This window comes from Ochlerotatus camptorhynchus, unplaced genomic scaffold (assembly GCF_037179485.1).
Source record: "Ochlerotatus camptorhynchus isolate MF236.1 unplaced genomic scaffold, CSIRO-AGI_Acam_v1.1 ptg000609l, whole genome shotgun sequence".
In the NCBI taxonomy this organism is placed as follows: Eukaryota; Metazoa; Arthropoda; class Insecta; order Diptera; family Culicidae; genus Ochlerotatus; species Ochlerotatus camptorhynchus.
Window position 1 is genome coordinate 263,118 of NW_027041089.1, and position 15,251 is coordinate 278,368.

General features: G+C 40.8%; 1 protein-coding gene across 1 annotated transcript; it reads right to left on the reverse strand.

Annotated features, from left to right (window-relative positions):
* Positions 1–11,067: 11,067 nt before the first annotated feature.
* Positions 11,068–14,929, reverse strand: LOC135714102 (probable serine/threonine-protein kinase DDB_G0282963). The gene has a single exon (XM_065237373.1). It carries the CDS (start codon positions 13,838–13,840, stop codon positions 12,539–12,541), a length of 1,302 nt encoding a protein of 433 aa, XP_065093445.1. The 5' UTR covers positions 13,841–14,929; the 3' UTR covers positions 11,068–12,538.
* Positions 14,930–15,251: the final 322 nt, after the last annotated feature.

Genomic DNA, 15,251 nt, shown 5'->3' on the forward strand with positions numbered 1-15,251 from the left:
ACAGCTACCATATTTGAGAATGAATTGTCTGTTTTTTTAATATATATTCATGGAAAAACATCTCGTTGCTGGACATCACGACTAACATTTGAAAATGGCCCAAAATGTAGAAAATTATTATAATTATTTTTTTTAAATTGCATTAACTTGAGAACGGCTGGACTTAAGAAAAAAAGTTATAATATGCAATGTTTTTGAAAATTATACGTAGAATCCAAATAAATTACTATTTTACTAAAAAATATGCAATTTCACCAATTTGTAAAAACCAACAAAAATTTCAAAAATTATAATTTTTTTTTTAAGAAAGTTACCAGTATACACTCTTCATTAAATATTAGGGCATTTTTTCAGTTTTCTTGAAAAAAATTTTTATAAAGATCGAAGGGGGGGTGTTTTGAGATAATCATCGTTTTACGTTTTTTATTTACTAATTTACTAAGTTTTTCTTTCAGTGTATTTTTTTCCGCAAAGATAATTTAACTACCTAAAACTTCTTCTCATATGCCATTTTGATCAGATCAATAGTTTTCAAGTTATGATTTTTTGAAAAAAAAATAATCCATTTTTTTATACGCCCTTTTCAAAAGTAACTCTGGAGGAAAAAAATCATATTTAAATGAAAAATGCAACCATTAGTAGCAGCGAACACGTGAGAAATGTTTCATTCAAATCGGAAACACTCATGACCAACCGGTTTGCGTTTTGGGCTGGAAATGCTCTATACCGTTCTGTTTGGAACATTAATGTTGTTTTCTAATTAGGAGCAATAAATCTACACAATACGAAACAATCACCATTCGATTCTCCTGACATTTTTTTCAATAGTAAGGTGAAACTGTGTGTTATATAACTAGCCAATTAAAATAACCGTAAGAAATAAAAGAAAATCTGATGTGAGGGGAATTCGGGCAAAATAGACCCTTTTCTGATGTCTGTACAATCTGAAACCATCGTCAATTGATTCGCCATAAATTTTTACTATAATAAAGTAAAAGTATGTGTTATATATTTACTGCCAATTAGAATAACCGGAAGAAATAAAAGAAAATTCATGATTCTCCTGAGATTTTTTCAATAGAAAAGTGAAAGTGTGCGTTATATAACTAGCGCCATTTAGAATAACCGTAAGAAATAAAAGATAATCCAAGTGTGAGGAGAATTCGGGCAAAATGGACACTTTTCTGATGTCTGTGTAATCTGAAACCATCATCAATCGATACACCAGACTATTTACTTTTGTTTAGTGAAAGTGGGTTCAATTTTAACAGCACCAATAAAGATGAGTGAGTGATTTAGTTTATTTAAATAGTTTGTGGGGAATTAGGGCAAAATGGACTTTTTTTGGGATTAAAACGAAACAAGCTTGCTCTATGAACATTTTAACAATAGAATAGCACATGTAAGCTTAATTTGGTAGCCCCAATTTCTTTATCAACGTGTTAATTCATTTTTTCTACGAAAATCTGGGGAAAATTGGGCAAAATGGACCACTTCCTGAGGTTTGTACAATCTGAAATCATCACCTTCAACCATCAGTGTGTTGGAATACCATGCGAGCAAACACCAATTTAAAATTAATCAAGGTGTTGAGACTAGATGAGACTCACCCTATGTGGCTCAACCAAGACTCCCGGATATCTAGCTCAGTAGCATGAGACCCCTGAACTGTGTCACAGGGCCGGCATGCTACTTGGTAATTCGGAGGGGTACGCGGAACAAACTGTGCAGAAACTGTGGGATTTCTTAAGTGATAGTGAAATTAATTGGAAGCCTTAGTGTGGGTGGAAAAAGTCTAGAAGTTTATTAAAATGGAACTATGGTGTGGCTGGTTTTATTGGGCTATTATGGGGTGTGTTCTGAGGGTTTCTGCTTCCTTGGTACGTACCGGTGGTGTTTGCTGAACGATGGCGGTGATTATGTTGGGCAGCTGTTGTTTGACCGCGATGGCGATTCGTGGCTTAATCACTCCGTCGACAATGGCGGATTGGTGTCTTAAACTGGTCTGGAAGATGGCGCCTGGTGACTGGAGCTGTGGTCACTACAATGGTGGGTTTTAAGCTTGGGTTTGCGCGTTGTGATGGCGGTTGGCAACCGGGGAATATAGCAATCCCTGTGCAGCTACTGAAGTAGTCTTTTCGGTGTCAACGGCGTCTCCCTTCGTTGGCGAACATCAGCTGACCGTGACAAGGCCACCTTGGTCGAGCCGAGAAGGGTCTTCCTCCTTAACGGTTAGGACTACCGAGTCCGAGGATGCTCTCCTTTCTGGCAATTATTAAGCCGAAGAGTTGAAGGTCCTTGACATTTAGACCAAGACAGTCGAGACTGACTTGGTCGAAAAGTGCCGATCGTGAGGATATCCGTGGAATACCAAAAAAAAAGGTCCTAAAGGACAAATGGCTGTTTAAAACCAAGCCAAAATCATTTTTGGTCAAATTCAGTTACCTGAATGAACACCAGGAACATAAAAAGGTCGTTCTCTGCACTTTGGTTCACTTTTGCACTCCACTCACGTCTTCTAGGTACAAACGCCGGTTTACTTCTGGGCAACGGTTGACCATCCCAGCTATCAAAAGCCCTCCTTTTCCCATTCAGTTTTCAATTCGTTCCTAATTATTTCCTCCATTTTCCTTCCTTGTAGCTTATCACCACCCATCCATATCATCTCCTTCGCCTATGGAGTTTTTCTACCACAGTTGATTATAACACCCTTTCGATCCTGTCACATCCAATTAAGCTTACAAACAAATATCATTTTCAAACTACCTACTAAGACAAATTTGGGCTACAAAATGGTGAGTTGACAACCTGGAAGGAGCGGAATACCTAGCCCTGGTCCTCACAAGTTCCTACTTCACGCCTCCTCGAGTCATATGATAACAAAAGACTACTAGCTGAAACATGGACACAGCTGGTTGGCGTAGCCTGGGCAATGTTGCCAGTCCGGCAATAGCAAAGTGAAGAGGTGCGACGCGAACACTGGCGCGGTAACCATAGTACGGTGATAGAGGAAATGCTTCACCAAACCTGAGCGTCTGCTCACCATGGAGGTGCGGCTCAAAACGGCGTCTGTTCTTCGTGTTAGGAGCTGCTGATCACCGTCCTAGTGCCAGCGTGGGACTCTAAACAGAGCTGTGCACGATGGTCCCCCGGCGAGGCAGGGGGTTGGGGCAGGCCCAACAAGCCGCCCTGAAAAAAAAACAGTTGCAAATACCGAAGAAAGAAATACGGATCGGAACAATCGGCGCAGACCTACGCAACGAAATAAGGACTACGATTGGAAACTCGGAACATGGAACTGCAAATCGCTCGGCTTCCCGGGTTGCGATAGGTTAATCTATGACGAACTTCAACCACGCAACTTCGAAATCGTAGCACTGCAGGAACTTTGCTGGACAGGACAAAAGGTATGGAAAAGCGGGCATCGAGCGGCTACTTTCTACCAGAGCTGTGGCACCACCAACGAGCAGGGAACCGGCTTTGTAGTGCTGGGTAAGATGCACCAACGCGTGATTGGTTGGCAGCCGATCAACGCGAGGATGTGCCAGTTGAGGATTAAGGGCCGTTTCTTCAACTACAGCATCATCAACGTGCACTGCCCACACGAAGGGAGACCCGATGACGAGAAAGAAGCGTTCTATGCGCAGCTGGAGCAGGTGTACGACGGCTGTTCGCAACGGGACGTCAAAATCGTCATCGGCGACATGAACGCTCAGGTAGGACGGGAGGCAATGTATAGACCGGCAATCGGGCCAAACAGCCTGCATGCCGTATCGAACGACAACGGACAACGATGCGTGAACTTTGCAGCCTCCCGGGGTATGGTAGTTCGAAGTACCTTTTTCCCCCACAAGGATATCCACAAAGCCACCTGGAGATCACCTGACCAACACACAGAAAACCAAATCGATCACGTTCTAATCGACGGGAAATTCTTCTCCGACATTATCAACGTCCGCACGTACCGCAGTGCGAACATAGATTCGGACCACTACCTAGTTGCAGTATGCATGCGCTCAAAACTCTCGACGGTGCATAACACACGTCGAAGTCGAACGCCACGACCCAACATTGAGCAACTACGGGACACCGGAGTTGCCCAGGACTACGCGCAGCAGCTGGAAGTTGCACTACCCACGGAAGAGCAGCTTGGCGCAGCTTCTCCTGAAGATGGCTGGAGGGACATCCGTTCAGCCATAGGTAGTACTGCTGTAGCGGTACTAGGTACTGCAATCCTGGACCGAAGAAATGACTGGTTTGACGGCGAATGCAAACTGTTAGTAGAGGAGAAGAATGCAGCACGGGCGAGAATGCTGCAACACCGCACGAGATTGAATGTGGAGCGATACAGACAAGCGCCGAACAGACAAAACTCGGTTTTCCGAAGGAAGAAGCGTCAGCAGGAAGACCGAGATCGCGAGGCGATGGAAAATCTGTACCGCGTAAACGACACACGGAAGTTCTACGAGAAGCTAAATAGTTCGCGCAAAGGCTACGTGCCGCAAGCCGATATGTGCAAGGACTTGGACGGTAACCTTCTCACGAACGAGTGTGAGGTGATTGAGAGGTGGAAGCAGTACTATGACGAGCACCTCAACGGTGAAGCAGCAGAAAACGAAGGTGGCACGGCAACAGACCTTGGAGCACGCGCAGAAGACGACAGGCTACCGGCCCCTGATCTTCAAGAAGTTGAGGAGGAGATCGGTCGGCTGAAGAACAACAAAGCAACTGGTGTAGATCAACTACCAAGTGAGCTATTGAAATACGGTGGTGAAGCACTGGCTAGAGCGCTGCACTGGGTAATTGCCAAGATTTGGGAGGAGGAGATATTACCGGAGGAGTGGATGGAAGGTGTCGTATGCCCAATCTACAAAAAGGGCGACAAGTTGGATTGCTGCAACTACCGCGCGATCACACTGCTGAGCGCCGCCTACAAGGTACTCTCCCAAATTCTATGCCGCCGTCTGTCACCATATGCAAGAGAGTTCGTGGGGCAATACCAGGCGGGATTCATGGGTGCCCGCGCTACCACGGACCAAATTTTCGCGATTCGGCAGGTTCTGCAGAAATGCCGCGAATACAACGTGCCCACACATCATTTGTTCATCGATTTCAAATCCGCATACGACACAATCGATCGAGATCAGCTATGGCAGATTATGCACGAGTACGGATTTCTGGATAAACTGACGCGATTGGTCAAGGCGACGATGGATCGAGTGATGTGCGTTGTTCGAGTATCGGGGACACTCTCGAGTCCCTTTGAATCTCGAAGGGGGTTACGGCAGGGTGATGGACTTTCGTGTCTGCTGTTCAACATCGCGTTAGAAGGTGTGATCAGAAGAGCTGGGATAGACACGAGTGGCACGATATTTAGGAAGTCCATCCAGCTCCTTGGTTTCGCCGATGACATTGACATTATGGCACGGAACTTTGAGATGATGGCGGAAACGTACATCAGACTGAAGGCTGAAGCTAGACGGATTGGACTTGCCATCAACGCATCAAAGACAAAATACATGAAAGCAAGAGGTTCTAGGGAAGACAATGTCAGCCTCCCACCCCGAGTTCAGATTGACGGTGACGAAATCGAGGTGGTCGATGAGTTCGTGTATTTGGGCTCACTGGTGACCGCCGAAAATGATACCAGCAGAGAAATTCAAAGACGCATTATTGCATGGAATCGTGCCTACTTTGGACTCCGGAGGACGCTCCGGTCGAATAAATTCGCCGCCGCACGAAGTTGACTGTCTACAAGACGCTGATTAGACCGGTGGTCCTTTACGGCCACGAGACCTGGACTATGCTCGTGGAGGACCAACGCGCCCTTGGTGTTTTCGAACGGAAGGTGTTGCGTACCATCTACGGTGGAGTGCAGATGGATGACGGAACGTGGAGGAGGCGAATGAACCACGAATTGCACCAGCTGCTGGGAGAACCATCCATCGTCCACATTGCAAAAATTGGGCGACTACGGTGGGCTGGGCACGTCGTAAGAATGCCGCACGACGACCCAGTGAAAATGGTTCTAGAAAGCGACCCAACAGGAACAAGAAGAAGAGGCGCGCAGCGGGCAAGGTGGATCCACCAAGTAGAAGGTGACCTGCGGACCCTTCGCAGACTACGAGGCTGGCGAACTGTGGCCATGGATCGAGTAGAGTGGAGACGACTTCTTCGGACAGCAGAGGACAACAAGGCCTTAGCCTGATTGGTAAGGTAAGTACTAAGACAAATTTATACATTTTTCAATAACAGCAATTTTACCTACAATCCTACTAATCCTACTAACCCAACACTGACACTAAACAAACACTACAGTTTCCTAAAACAACATGCACAAATTAAAACCTAGGACATTGTAACTAAACGGTTACAGTGTTGTGTTTCGTATTCAAGTCAGTCAGCTGAAACTGAAAACTAAAGCAGTAGGCGGGACAACAGCTCACTTTTAAGGTTCTACAAAGGGTGAATAATTTGTCTACTTCTTCTTTTTGAAATATTGTTCGATCATCATTTTCTAAATGTATTGGTAAAATTCATTGGGGCTGTTCATAAACTACGTAGACAGAGTTTGAGGGGGGTGGCAATTATCCCCAGACCATACAAATTAAAAACATGTATGGACAATTGTCTACTCAGAAATGAAAATGAGAGCAAAATTTTACACTGTTGAATCAAACGGAAAACTAATCCTGCTTTCAATGAAATCAATTTGATTACTGATTTTGCATTCATAATGTTTAACTGAATACGAGCTTGGAGTAAATGGTTACCATTCATGTTTCTGAAGCTGAAAGACTTGGGCTCCAATCTCACCCCGGGCAAGTCACGAATGACCTAAAATGTGTTAAACAAATCAAATAAACAATAATCATTAGTTCAACGACAGATGAATTTCAATTAAATTTTAAACAAGACGTAAACAGCAGAACTTCAACTTAAGTTGCTTTCATTTAAAAAGACTTGACTGCATAATGAAAGCACAATATGATATGAGACTTATGTCGCAACATTTGAAATCAAAATGAGTTTTCATTATGATAGGAACTGCACACTTTAATATCGATTTGCTTTCATTTTGTTAACCGACTTTGCTCGGATACCTAGTGCATGAGGACAGGTAGGCTAAAAAATCATATTGCTGGACCTCGCTGTATGAAATTGTGTTTACACCCCTGATGGTGCTAAGCTCCAACCGGTATTATCCTCGGATTAATTCCTGATCACGAATGTCAAGCTGCTATGGTGTCGATGTCGATGTCAATCTATACGACCCTTAACAAACAAAAAGGCACATCCTTCAATCAGGCAGGTATGAAATGTTGATCCGAGTTGGAGTTTACCGCCATGAGAGGGAAAGCGAATTACAGGTTACGTGCAATGCTGCCATCTTTCCTGTTAGTGTTTAATTCAATCTTCTGTGACTTTTTTAATTGGACCGGTAAAATGTCTAAAATGGTCGTTTATGTTTTATTTATTCAGTTTTTGATATTTATGCACCATTAAATACATCTACTCATCTATGTTAATGAGTCAGACTTCGCAATTACTTGTTTTAATAAACTTAAATTCGTTGCTGGAGGCAATACATCTGGCACCGCTGTTTCAATGATACTTTCACGATTGCTAGCAAAGCAATAAAGTAGAAATGGTTTCCTTTGTGATAAATTTTGTTCATCAAGAGTTTTGTGAAGCAGTCGTTTTGAGTTTCTTGTATTCGATTGCGTTTAATTGTGCTATACTTCGAAGAACATAAGTAAGTAAATACAGTGAATGTGTTTTACCAGGATTTTCGATCTAAAATCATGAAATACATGTTTTAAGTTTTCGTATTCATAATGTATGAATGTATGTGTAAACTAATGATGATAATTTAATGATATTTAAAAAAGAAGAAGAACACAAAATTACCTACCCTTTGTCACAGACTTTGTCACCTGTGCCTTTGTAGAACCTTAATATATCTCAGATGACGCAGCGGTTCGTGCTGTGCCTCTCACGCAGAAGGACTGGGCTTAATTCTTCAAACAGCTCCAATACTACTACTAATGCTGATAAATCAATACACTTCATACCTGCCTTCATAAATAACTTTCGTAAAGACCTGACTTTAGAATGAACTTTCATAAAAGTGCGAACTAAATATAAAATTGGTGTGGACAAAAAAACCTTTTTTAATTTATTTTCTGAAAGTTCCGTTCAATTTCCACCAGAAGCTGTTGGAATGCTCTTCAATTATGTGATAACGGCTAAAAAATGACCACCTTCAACCAACCACCTTCGTACATGCATGGATGTTGGTGTGCGTGTTTCCTTCCAACTCTGCAGTTCAACGTTGTCTCGTCACAAATCATATGGCGCTGTTATCTGTCTCTATAAATTCGAAAGAGTGAAGGGGGTCGCATTAAACCAGACTTCTTCATCTTCTTCTTTCTTTTTTTAAACATTAGTCTCTGTTCTGCATCTAGTGCCAATCACCGACGGACATCGATTGCCATCCATTGACGGCAATCGAATGTGCAGGAAGGCAGCTTCCACACCTGCGTAGAATATGGGCCGGGACCAACGGATTTACTTCCCTTCCGAAGGAGGACGTGACCAGAGATTTTCATGTATTAAACTAGACCCCCTTAACTATTTGTAATTTATAGAGATAGATAACAGCGCTATACGGTTTGTGACAAGACAACGTTGAACTTCCATCGGCTGATCATCAACGTCCCCGCTGACATCTGTCATGCTGACACCTGTCAGTTATTGAGCCCTGGCGGTGAAGTTGGTCACCCAATAGTTTCAATGTGCACTCACCAGATGACACTGCGATCACATAAGGTTGGTGTATCCATTGACTTGTTCGAGGAATTGCATAGTGGGATATCTTGTTAATTTGATATCTTTGTTTAATGCTACTGTGTTACCTGACTTATACGACTACAACGTATAGTTCGTCTAATTTTACATTGCAAATGCTATGCAAAATTAGACGAATCATACGTTGTATTTGGGGTACTCGTATACAACGTATATTCGTTATAAGACAGGTAACACAGTAAGGGCAAAGATGAGTAAGGGTATCGTATTTGTCCATGTTCTCAAATATAACATCTTCATAAGGTTTTTGCGATCTAGGACTTCAAATCTGGTCAATCGAAGTGTGCCGTGGCCGCTATTAGACGCGTTTGTTTGCGTCTGGGCTGGTCGCGAGTTGATCCGGCCGGTGAAGAGCTGGCGCTGCGTCTTACAGACTGTGTACTGGTGCCTCCCTTAGCTCAGTCGGTAAAGGCGCAGCTACAAAGCAAGACCATGCTGGAGGTGGCTGGGTTCAATTCCCGGTTCGGTCTAGGAATTTTTCGGGTTGGAAAATTTCTCGACTTCCCTGGGCATAGAAGTATAATTGGACTTGCCACACAATTATACCAATGCAAAAATGGTACAGGTATCGAAAGCTCTCAATTAATAACTGTGGAAGTGCATCTAGAACACTAAGTTGAGAGCACGCAATAAGCTAATATGCGATATGCAATAAGCTTGAAATCCGAAGAAGAAGAACTGATGAACTGAAGCCGTTGCGTCGCGAGTGATTGGTGATGGAAAGTGGACGCAGTCCTTTTTTCTCTCTTGAGGTCCCTCTAGTTGGAGCAACTAGAGTGTGTTTCGTAGTTGATGGGGGTTTACGCTGCAGTGTGAGGAACGAAAGACGAGAGTGCTGTTTTTAACACCGGATAAGGAAGTAGTGGCAGCATATCAATGGGAGCTCTTCGAAATCATCGTAATGTCATGGATTCCTTTGCAACATGGGGTGAGTATTTAAACGTGCATCTTACTATTTTAAAACCACATAAAATTTGTCGTATGCAAAATCAATCTTAGTTGAATTTATAAAGCTCTTGAAGAGATTCTGTACTTTCCAGATTGACGGCGCCATTGAGCCAAACTGTCTCTTCACGCAGTGATTGACAGTTTCTTATGAGGTTTTCGGAGGTTTGTTTTAAAGAAAGTTGAAAACTCTTTTTTATGACATCTCATAAATGAATGTAACTGAAAAGGTGCAGGATGTCTTATAAGTAGTTGAAAATACTTTTAAATAACACTCTGGTAATTAAATGTACGCATTATGCTTACAAAACTTCTTTATGACGGATCGAAGGCATGTTGCACGAGAATATAATTTTCATGCTATTGGCATTAACATGATAGATACTTATTATAAAACCGTTATCAAGCGGAGTTGGTCTAATTAAGAGGTAATAAGTCTATAATCCCATGCTCATTTTGTTTTTAATTTTTTGCCGCTGGTTTTTATGACATTTCCAAAACATGTTATAAAAAGCTCCACGTCTTGCGCTTTTTAGGTTGTATTAATGTATTTAATGATATATATTAAAGTAATATTGATTCTATACGTTACTCATTGAAACGTATTTTCAACTTCTTTATGACAAGCCGTGTTGTTTGGGATTTTGGCCCTTCATACAATGGTAGGTTATTAACAACAGCGAGGATAGTCCACAGTCTACCTACAATTGTTTTGCTATAGTGAGTGGTAGTTCCATACCATATCATCATCTAGGACTTCAAATTTGGTCATAAACTTGTCCTTTCATATATGCACAACTTTGCTGAAAAGGATGATACATTTAATATGACACGCTCTAAGGGGGTAGAGCAGCATAAGATTCTGTGACAAGTAATGCATCAGGTATAGGAAAATACATTACATTACGTTACATAATTGATGCATGGTACCAAACTAATCATTACTTGTGATTTTATACAGCCAACCATAGCGTATATGATCCATCCGTAACGAAATCGTTAAAATAACACAAATATTTGATAATTATGATAAATATTTTTTAATTCAATAATTTCCTTATTTGTATTTAGATGTATTTTTCGGTCAAACATTATCTCAGAACAGAAACATTGTTATTTTTTAATATTGTTAGAATTTCTGTGATTGGCCTGTATAAAATAAAAATACTTACCTGAATAAGATAGTGATTTTTTGTCTTAAATAAAACAACCTTATTTTTATTTTTTGCATCACGTTTCGTATATTTCACATTGTTTTGATTGTTAGTATTTCCGTTTGCTGTTTTTGATTCAACCATGTCAAACTCAGCTATCCGTGTATGTTTAGTGTACGGGTTTGTGTAATTTTCGTTTCCATTGTACATACATTACAGTGATAATTTTAACAATATTTTTTTTAATAAAATATTTTTCATTCTGTTGTTGTTAATGATGATTTCATTTGCTATTTAAAAATGCATATTCCTTAAATGCTCTCTGCAACAAATGTTTGATTTTATTCTTTATACAGCTGATGAGATCGAACTAACATAAAAACAGGTTCAACTCTTTTGTATATGATAAAGTCTTTTTGATGACAGCTTGGAAGTACTTTTGTGTTTGATTTATTCCATTTAATTCGTTTTCATCCGTAATAGAGATTTTCAATTTGCTAACTCCTGTAAAGGGAACAATTAACCAATAAATTCAACGCGAATGGTTAACTCTTCGAGCACCAAACCAAAATAAAAATGGAAAGATATTTAGTTCCCATTTGGTTATGCCACATGGTATGTAGTTGGTATGATTGTTAGTTTAATTTTTGGAATTTAAAATTTTATCAAGTCAATTGAGCAAGTTCAAATTTAATGATTGATTTTTCCTTGCATATTTTTCCCTCAAAGCTAATAAAAATACGCTCAAGTCTTTCATCACACGTTTTTTTTACGCAATTTTGTTTTACACGGTTAGCGCCGCTGATTCACCATTTACATGGTACGTTTTTAATGAATTCTCGATAACGATACAACCTATGGGCTTGATTCGAATCACATTATCCGTTTAAAGCCATAGGTAATCGAATGACATACTTTAAAAACAAAATCACAAACATGTAGCGTGCCCTAATAAAATTTTTATGGTCGTGTTCCAGTCGTGTTCATCCAAACAATTTGTGAAATATTTCTATGATTTGGGTTATCATCCGTATATGGTATTTTTTTATTAGGGCGATTAACATATTAGCTAAATAAATAAACTTTCCAACCGTACAAAACCAACAGAAAACGGATGAGTAGATTCCGAGGTACATAATTTTGAAAAAAAGTGTTGAGTTCATTTTCAGTTTGGTGCTCAAAGAGTTTAACGCAATAATGGAGCTTAAAGTGAGTCGATTTCAATATTAAACATAACGAGATTTTTCCTTTCACCAATGGTTGCGTTGGTTTCGGAAGGATGTTGGCTGGCAGAGGGACGGGAAAATACTTAAATGCTACATTTCACCTTCTAAAGCATATATTTTCTTTCATCTTTTCCTTTTGGTTCATTTTATGACACTTGAGTTTCTTTCGCCTAAAAGTAATTACCATCTTAGTGTTTTAGTTCGGTCATTGTGAAATCGTTTGTACAAATTGCAGTCGAAGTAAAAAAAAGACGAGGTTGCAATTAAAGTAATTCGAGTACATTCTTGTGAGATTTTTACGACAGTACATTCTAGACTAATGGCTGAGTTTTTACTTAATCATCAAATTTCCGCCCTATCTAACGTTCGAGGTTGAAACATTTTCCGCTTACCTGAACCACGATTACTGTCGACGTTAGCAGATTCTTTCGGTTTGGTCATGTTGCTGGTGGTGGTGGTTAATTCATCAGTGTCATTATCAGAGGCCCCAGGACCCTTCGGTGCACGTCGGTAAAGGTGTCTAGCGCCCGTCGTCATCAACGCTCCGCTCTTCTGCTTGTAACCGACGGATGAGGAATTTGCGGTACCTCCCCCTAGACTAGCATTGGCAGTTTGCAGATCGTACGAGGAGGACTTTCTTCGCATGTTCTTCACGTTCTTGATGAATGATTGACTGACAGTGGTACCGCGAAGGAATTTGTCATTGCTAGTGTTGTTATCGCCATCGTTATCGTCATTCGCAGGATTGCCGCCGACGCCAGAAGCTCGGGCGGATCGACGATTGCCACTATTATTATTATTATTGTTGTTATCGTGGTTGTAATAGCGCATGGTAGATGCTGACGTTTGCGGCGACGCTACCGTTGTCGTCGTAGTCGGTGTCGTCGCCACTATCGTCCTTGCAGCCCCAATGCTTGTCGCCGATGCCGCCGGCGAGGATAGTGTCTCCTTTTCCGAGACCTGGGATGCTATTGCCGGCGGTTGGGGTAGTGGCGGTGGCGCCGAGTTGAAAAATACGTTCGGATTGTTTCTACTGAAGCTGTTATGTTCAGTGTCTCCTGCTGGTTGAAAAGAACTGCGCAAGTTAGAGCTACTGTTGGCTGTGCTAGTAGTAGCATCATTTAAATGTTGATTACGACCGACCGTACCAATCGAAACGGTGGTCGGTTGAAGTTTTGATTGTTTGCCAAAAGAGCTTTTACGGTAATCATCGTCCAGATTCAACGAATCGAAATTGCTTGATTCATTATCGTTAGCCAGATTATAATGGATTTCGGAGCCAGCGTTCGACTGGAAAGTCGTTCTCGGCATCGCCTGGTTATGACTATTATGATTATTTGAATGGAGAAAATACTGTCCTAAATTATTGTTATTTATATGAAGATTATTACTGCTACTGCTATTATTGTTGTGTTTGCTGTTGTTCAAGAATTGGTTGAAGGTATTCGATGGGAATGATTGCTGTACAAAGGATAGGGAATCGGTTGAGGATGGGGATATTTTAGGAGATGGCAATATGATTTTATGTCGGTTGTCATTAACTCTTTTTACATTGGCCCTGTGAGAGCGATACCGGGGGCCCACGGTAGAGTCGTACGGTTTCTCGCCGGCATTTCTTTCTAGTGCTTGCCGTTGGCGGGCCATTGTTTCGAATGCGTGTATTACACTGCCCACACGTGTCGTGACATCGGGTATGCCAAGGGAGCCACTGAACAAATCGCGCTGATGTCGCAGCGCACCTACAACCAGATCGCTGGCGTTGCCGTTTGTATTTACATTTTCACCCAAATGTAGATGATTGTTTTGTGTAGTGAGGGTTGCTGTCGACTGCACATATTTTACATTTCATCGAAACAAAAGCAAGAAAGAAAACAGAAAGTTTGAACGAAAGAGGTATTAACAACATGGTTGAAACTTAATAGTTCTGAAAATTTAAATAGATACTGAGTTCTGTGTTTTTGGGATTAGCTAGAGTGTAGATTAGTGTGGAAGTGCATGGGTGGAAGTTTTATGATCACGAATAATCACGAATGTAATGATAATCATGGATGACCTACCCAAGTTGCACACTTCCGTCACGAAAAGTTACAGCAACTTGGTTGTGACTAAAATAAGTCGCACCGTTTTACGACAAGTGTGCTGCTAGGATATGTTTATTACATCCTGTTAGAATCGTGTATGTACAGTTGTGTTCAATATAATAGCAGCGTATGCCAATTTCCATACAAAATGGTCAACTTTGACATGATGTAACTTTGTTAACTTATGATCAATTGAGCTGAAACGTTCGCTTAACTATTATTTTGAACAATTTTACCTAGTGTCTCACTTTCTGGCAGGTGCTTCCAAAAATGTGGTATTTTGTAATCGTAAAATTGAACATATTTATAGTTCTGTGGCGAACGTTTCAGCTCAATTAATCATAAGTGAACAAAGCTACAACTTGTCAAAGTTAACCATTTTGTATGGAAATCGGCATGCGCTGCTTTTATATTAAACACAGGTGTATATCTTTATTATAGAGACTTTCAGCCTTTGGCTAGTTCGTCTATTAGTTAGAATAATGTACAGCAGCCAACGTTTTTCTTGTTAAAATACAACCAACTGGGAAATGGAAAGTGAATTTCAGTTCTTACCAGTGTTCAGAAAATCATTCTCAAATCTCATTCATTGAGCCTCCTCGCGAGAGTAAACTCGCTTGCGAATGCGGAAAACAAAATTCACGCTTGAGATTCTGAACTCAGAAAGCCAACAAATCATTCCAGCTTTAAGCTTATAGAATCATCTCTAAAGGAAATTGATAGCATGCTTATGCATGTTGTGTTAGTTTTCCAACCCCTGATGTACAAACAATAGTAATAACAATAAATAGCGCCAACATATACATAAATGAATTATTGAGCCTGAAAACTCAACGGTGATTTTTGCGACGTTGAATTTTGTAATGCAAAACTCATAGGCGCATAAACTTATGCATGAGATTTAAGTTTTTGAGTATTTCCGAACACTGGTTCTTACTGTTCTAAAAATATCTTCTTCTTTTTTTCGACTAATA

Excerpts from the sequence above, each read along its gene's own strand:
- LOC135714102 (XM_065237373.1), bottom strand. The coding sequence starts at position 13,840 with ATGGCCCGCCAACGGCAAGCACTAGAAAGAAATGCCGGCGAGAAACCG.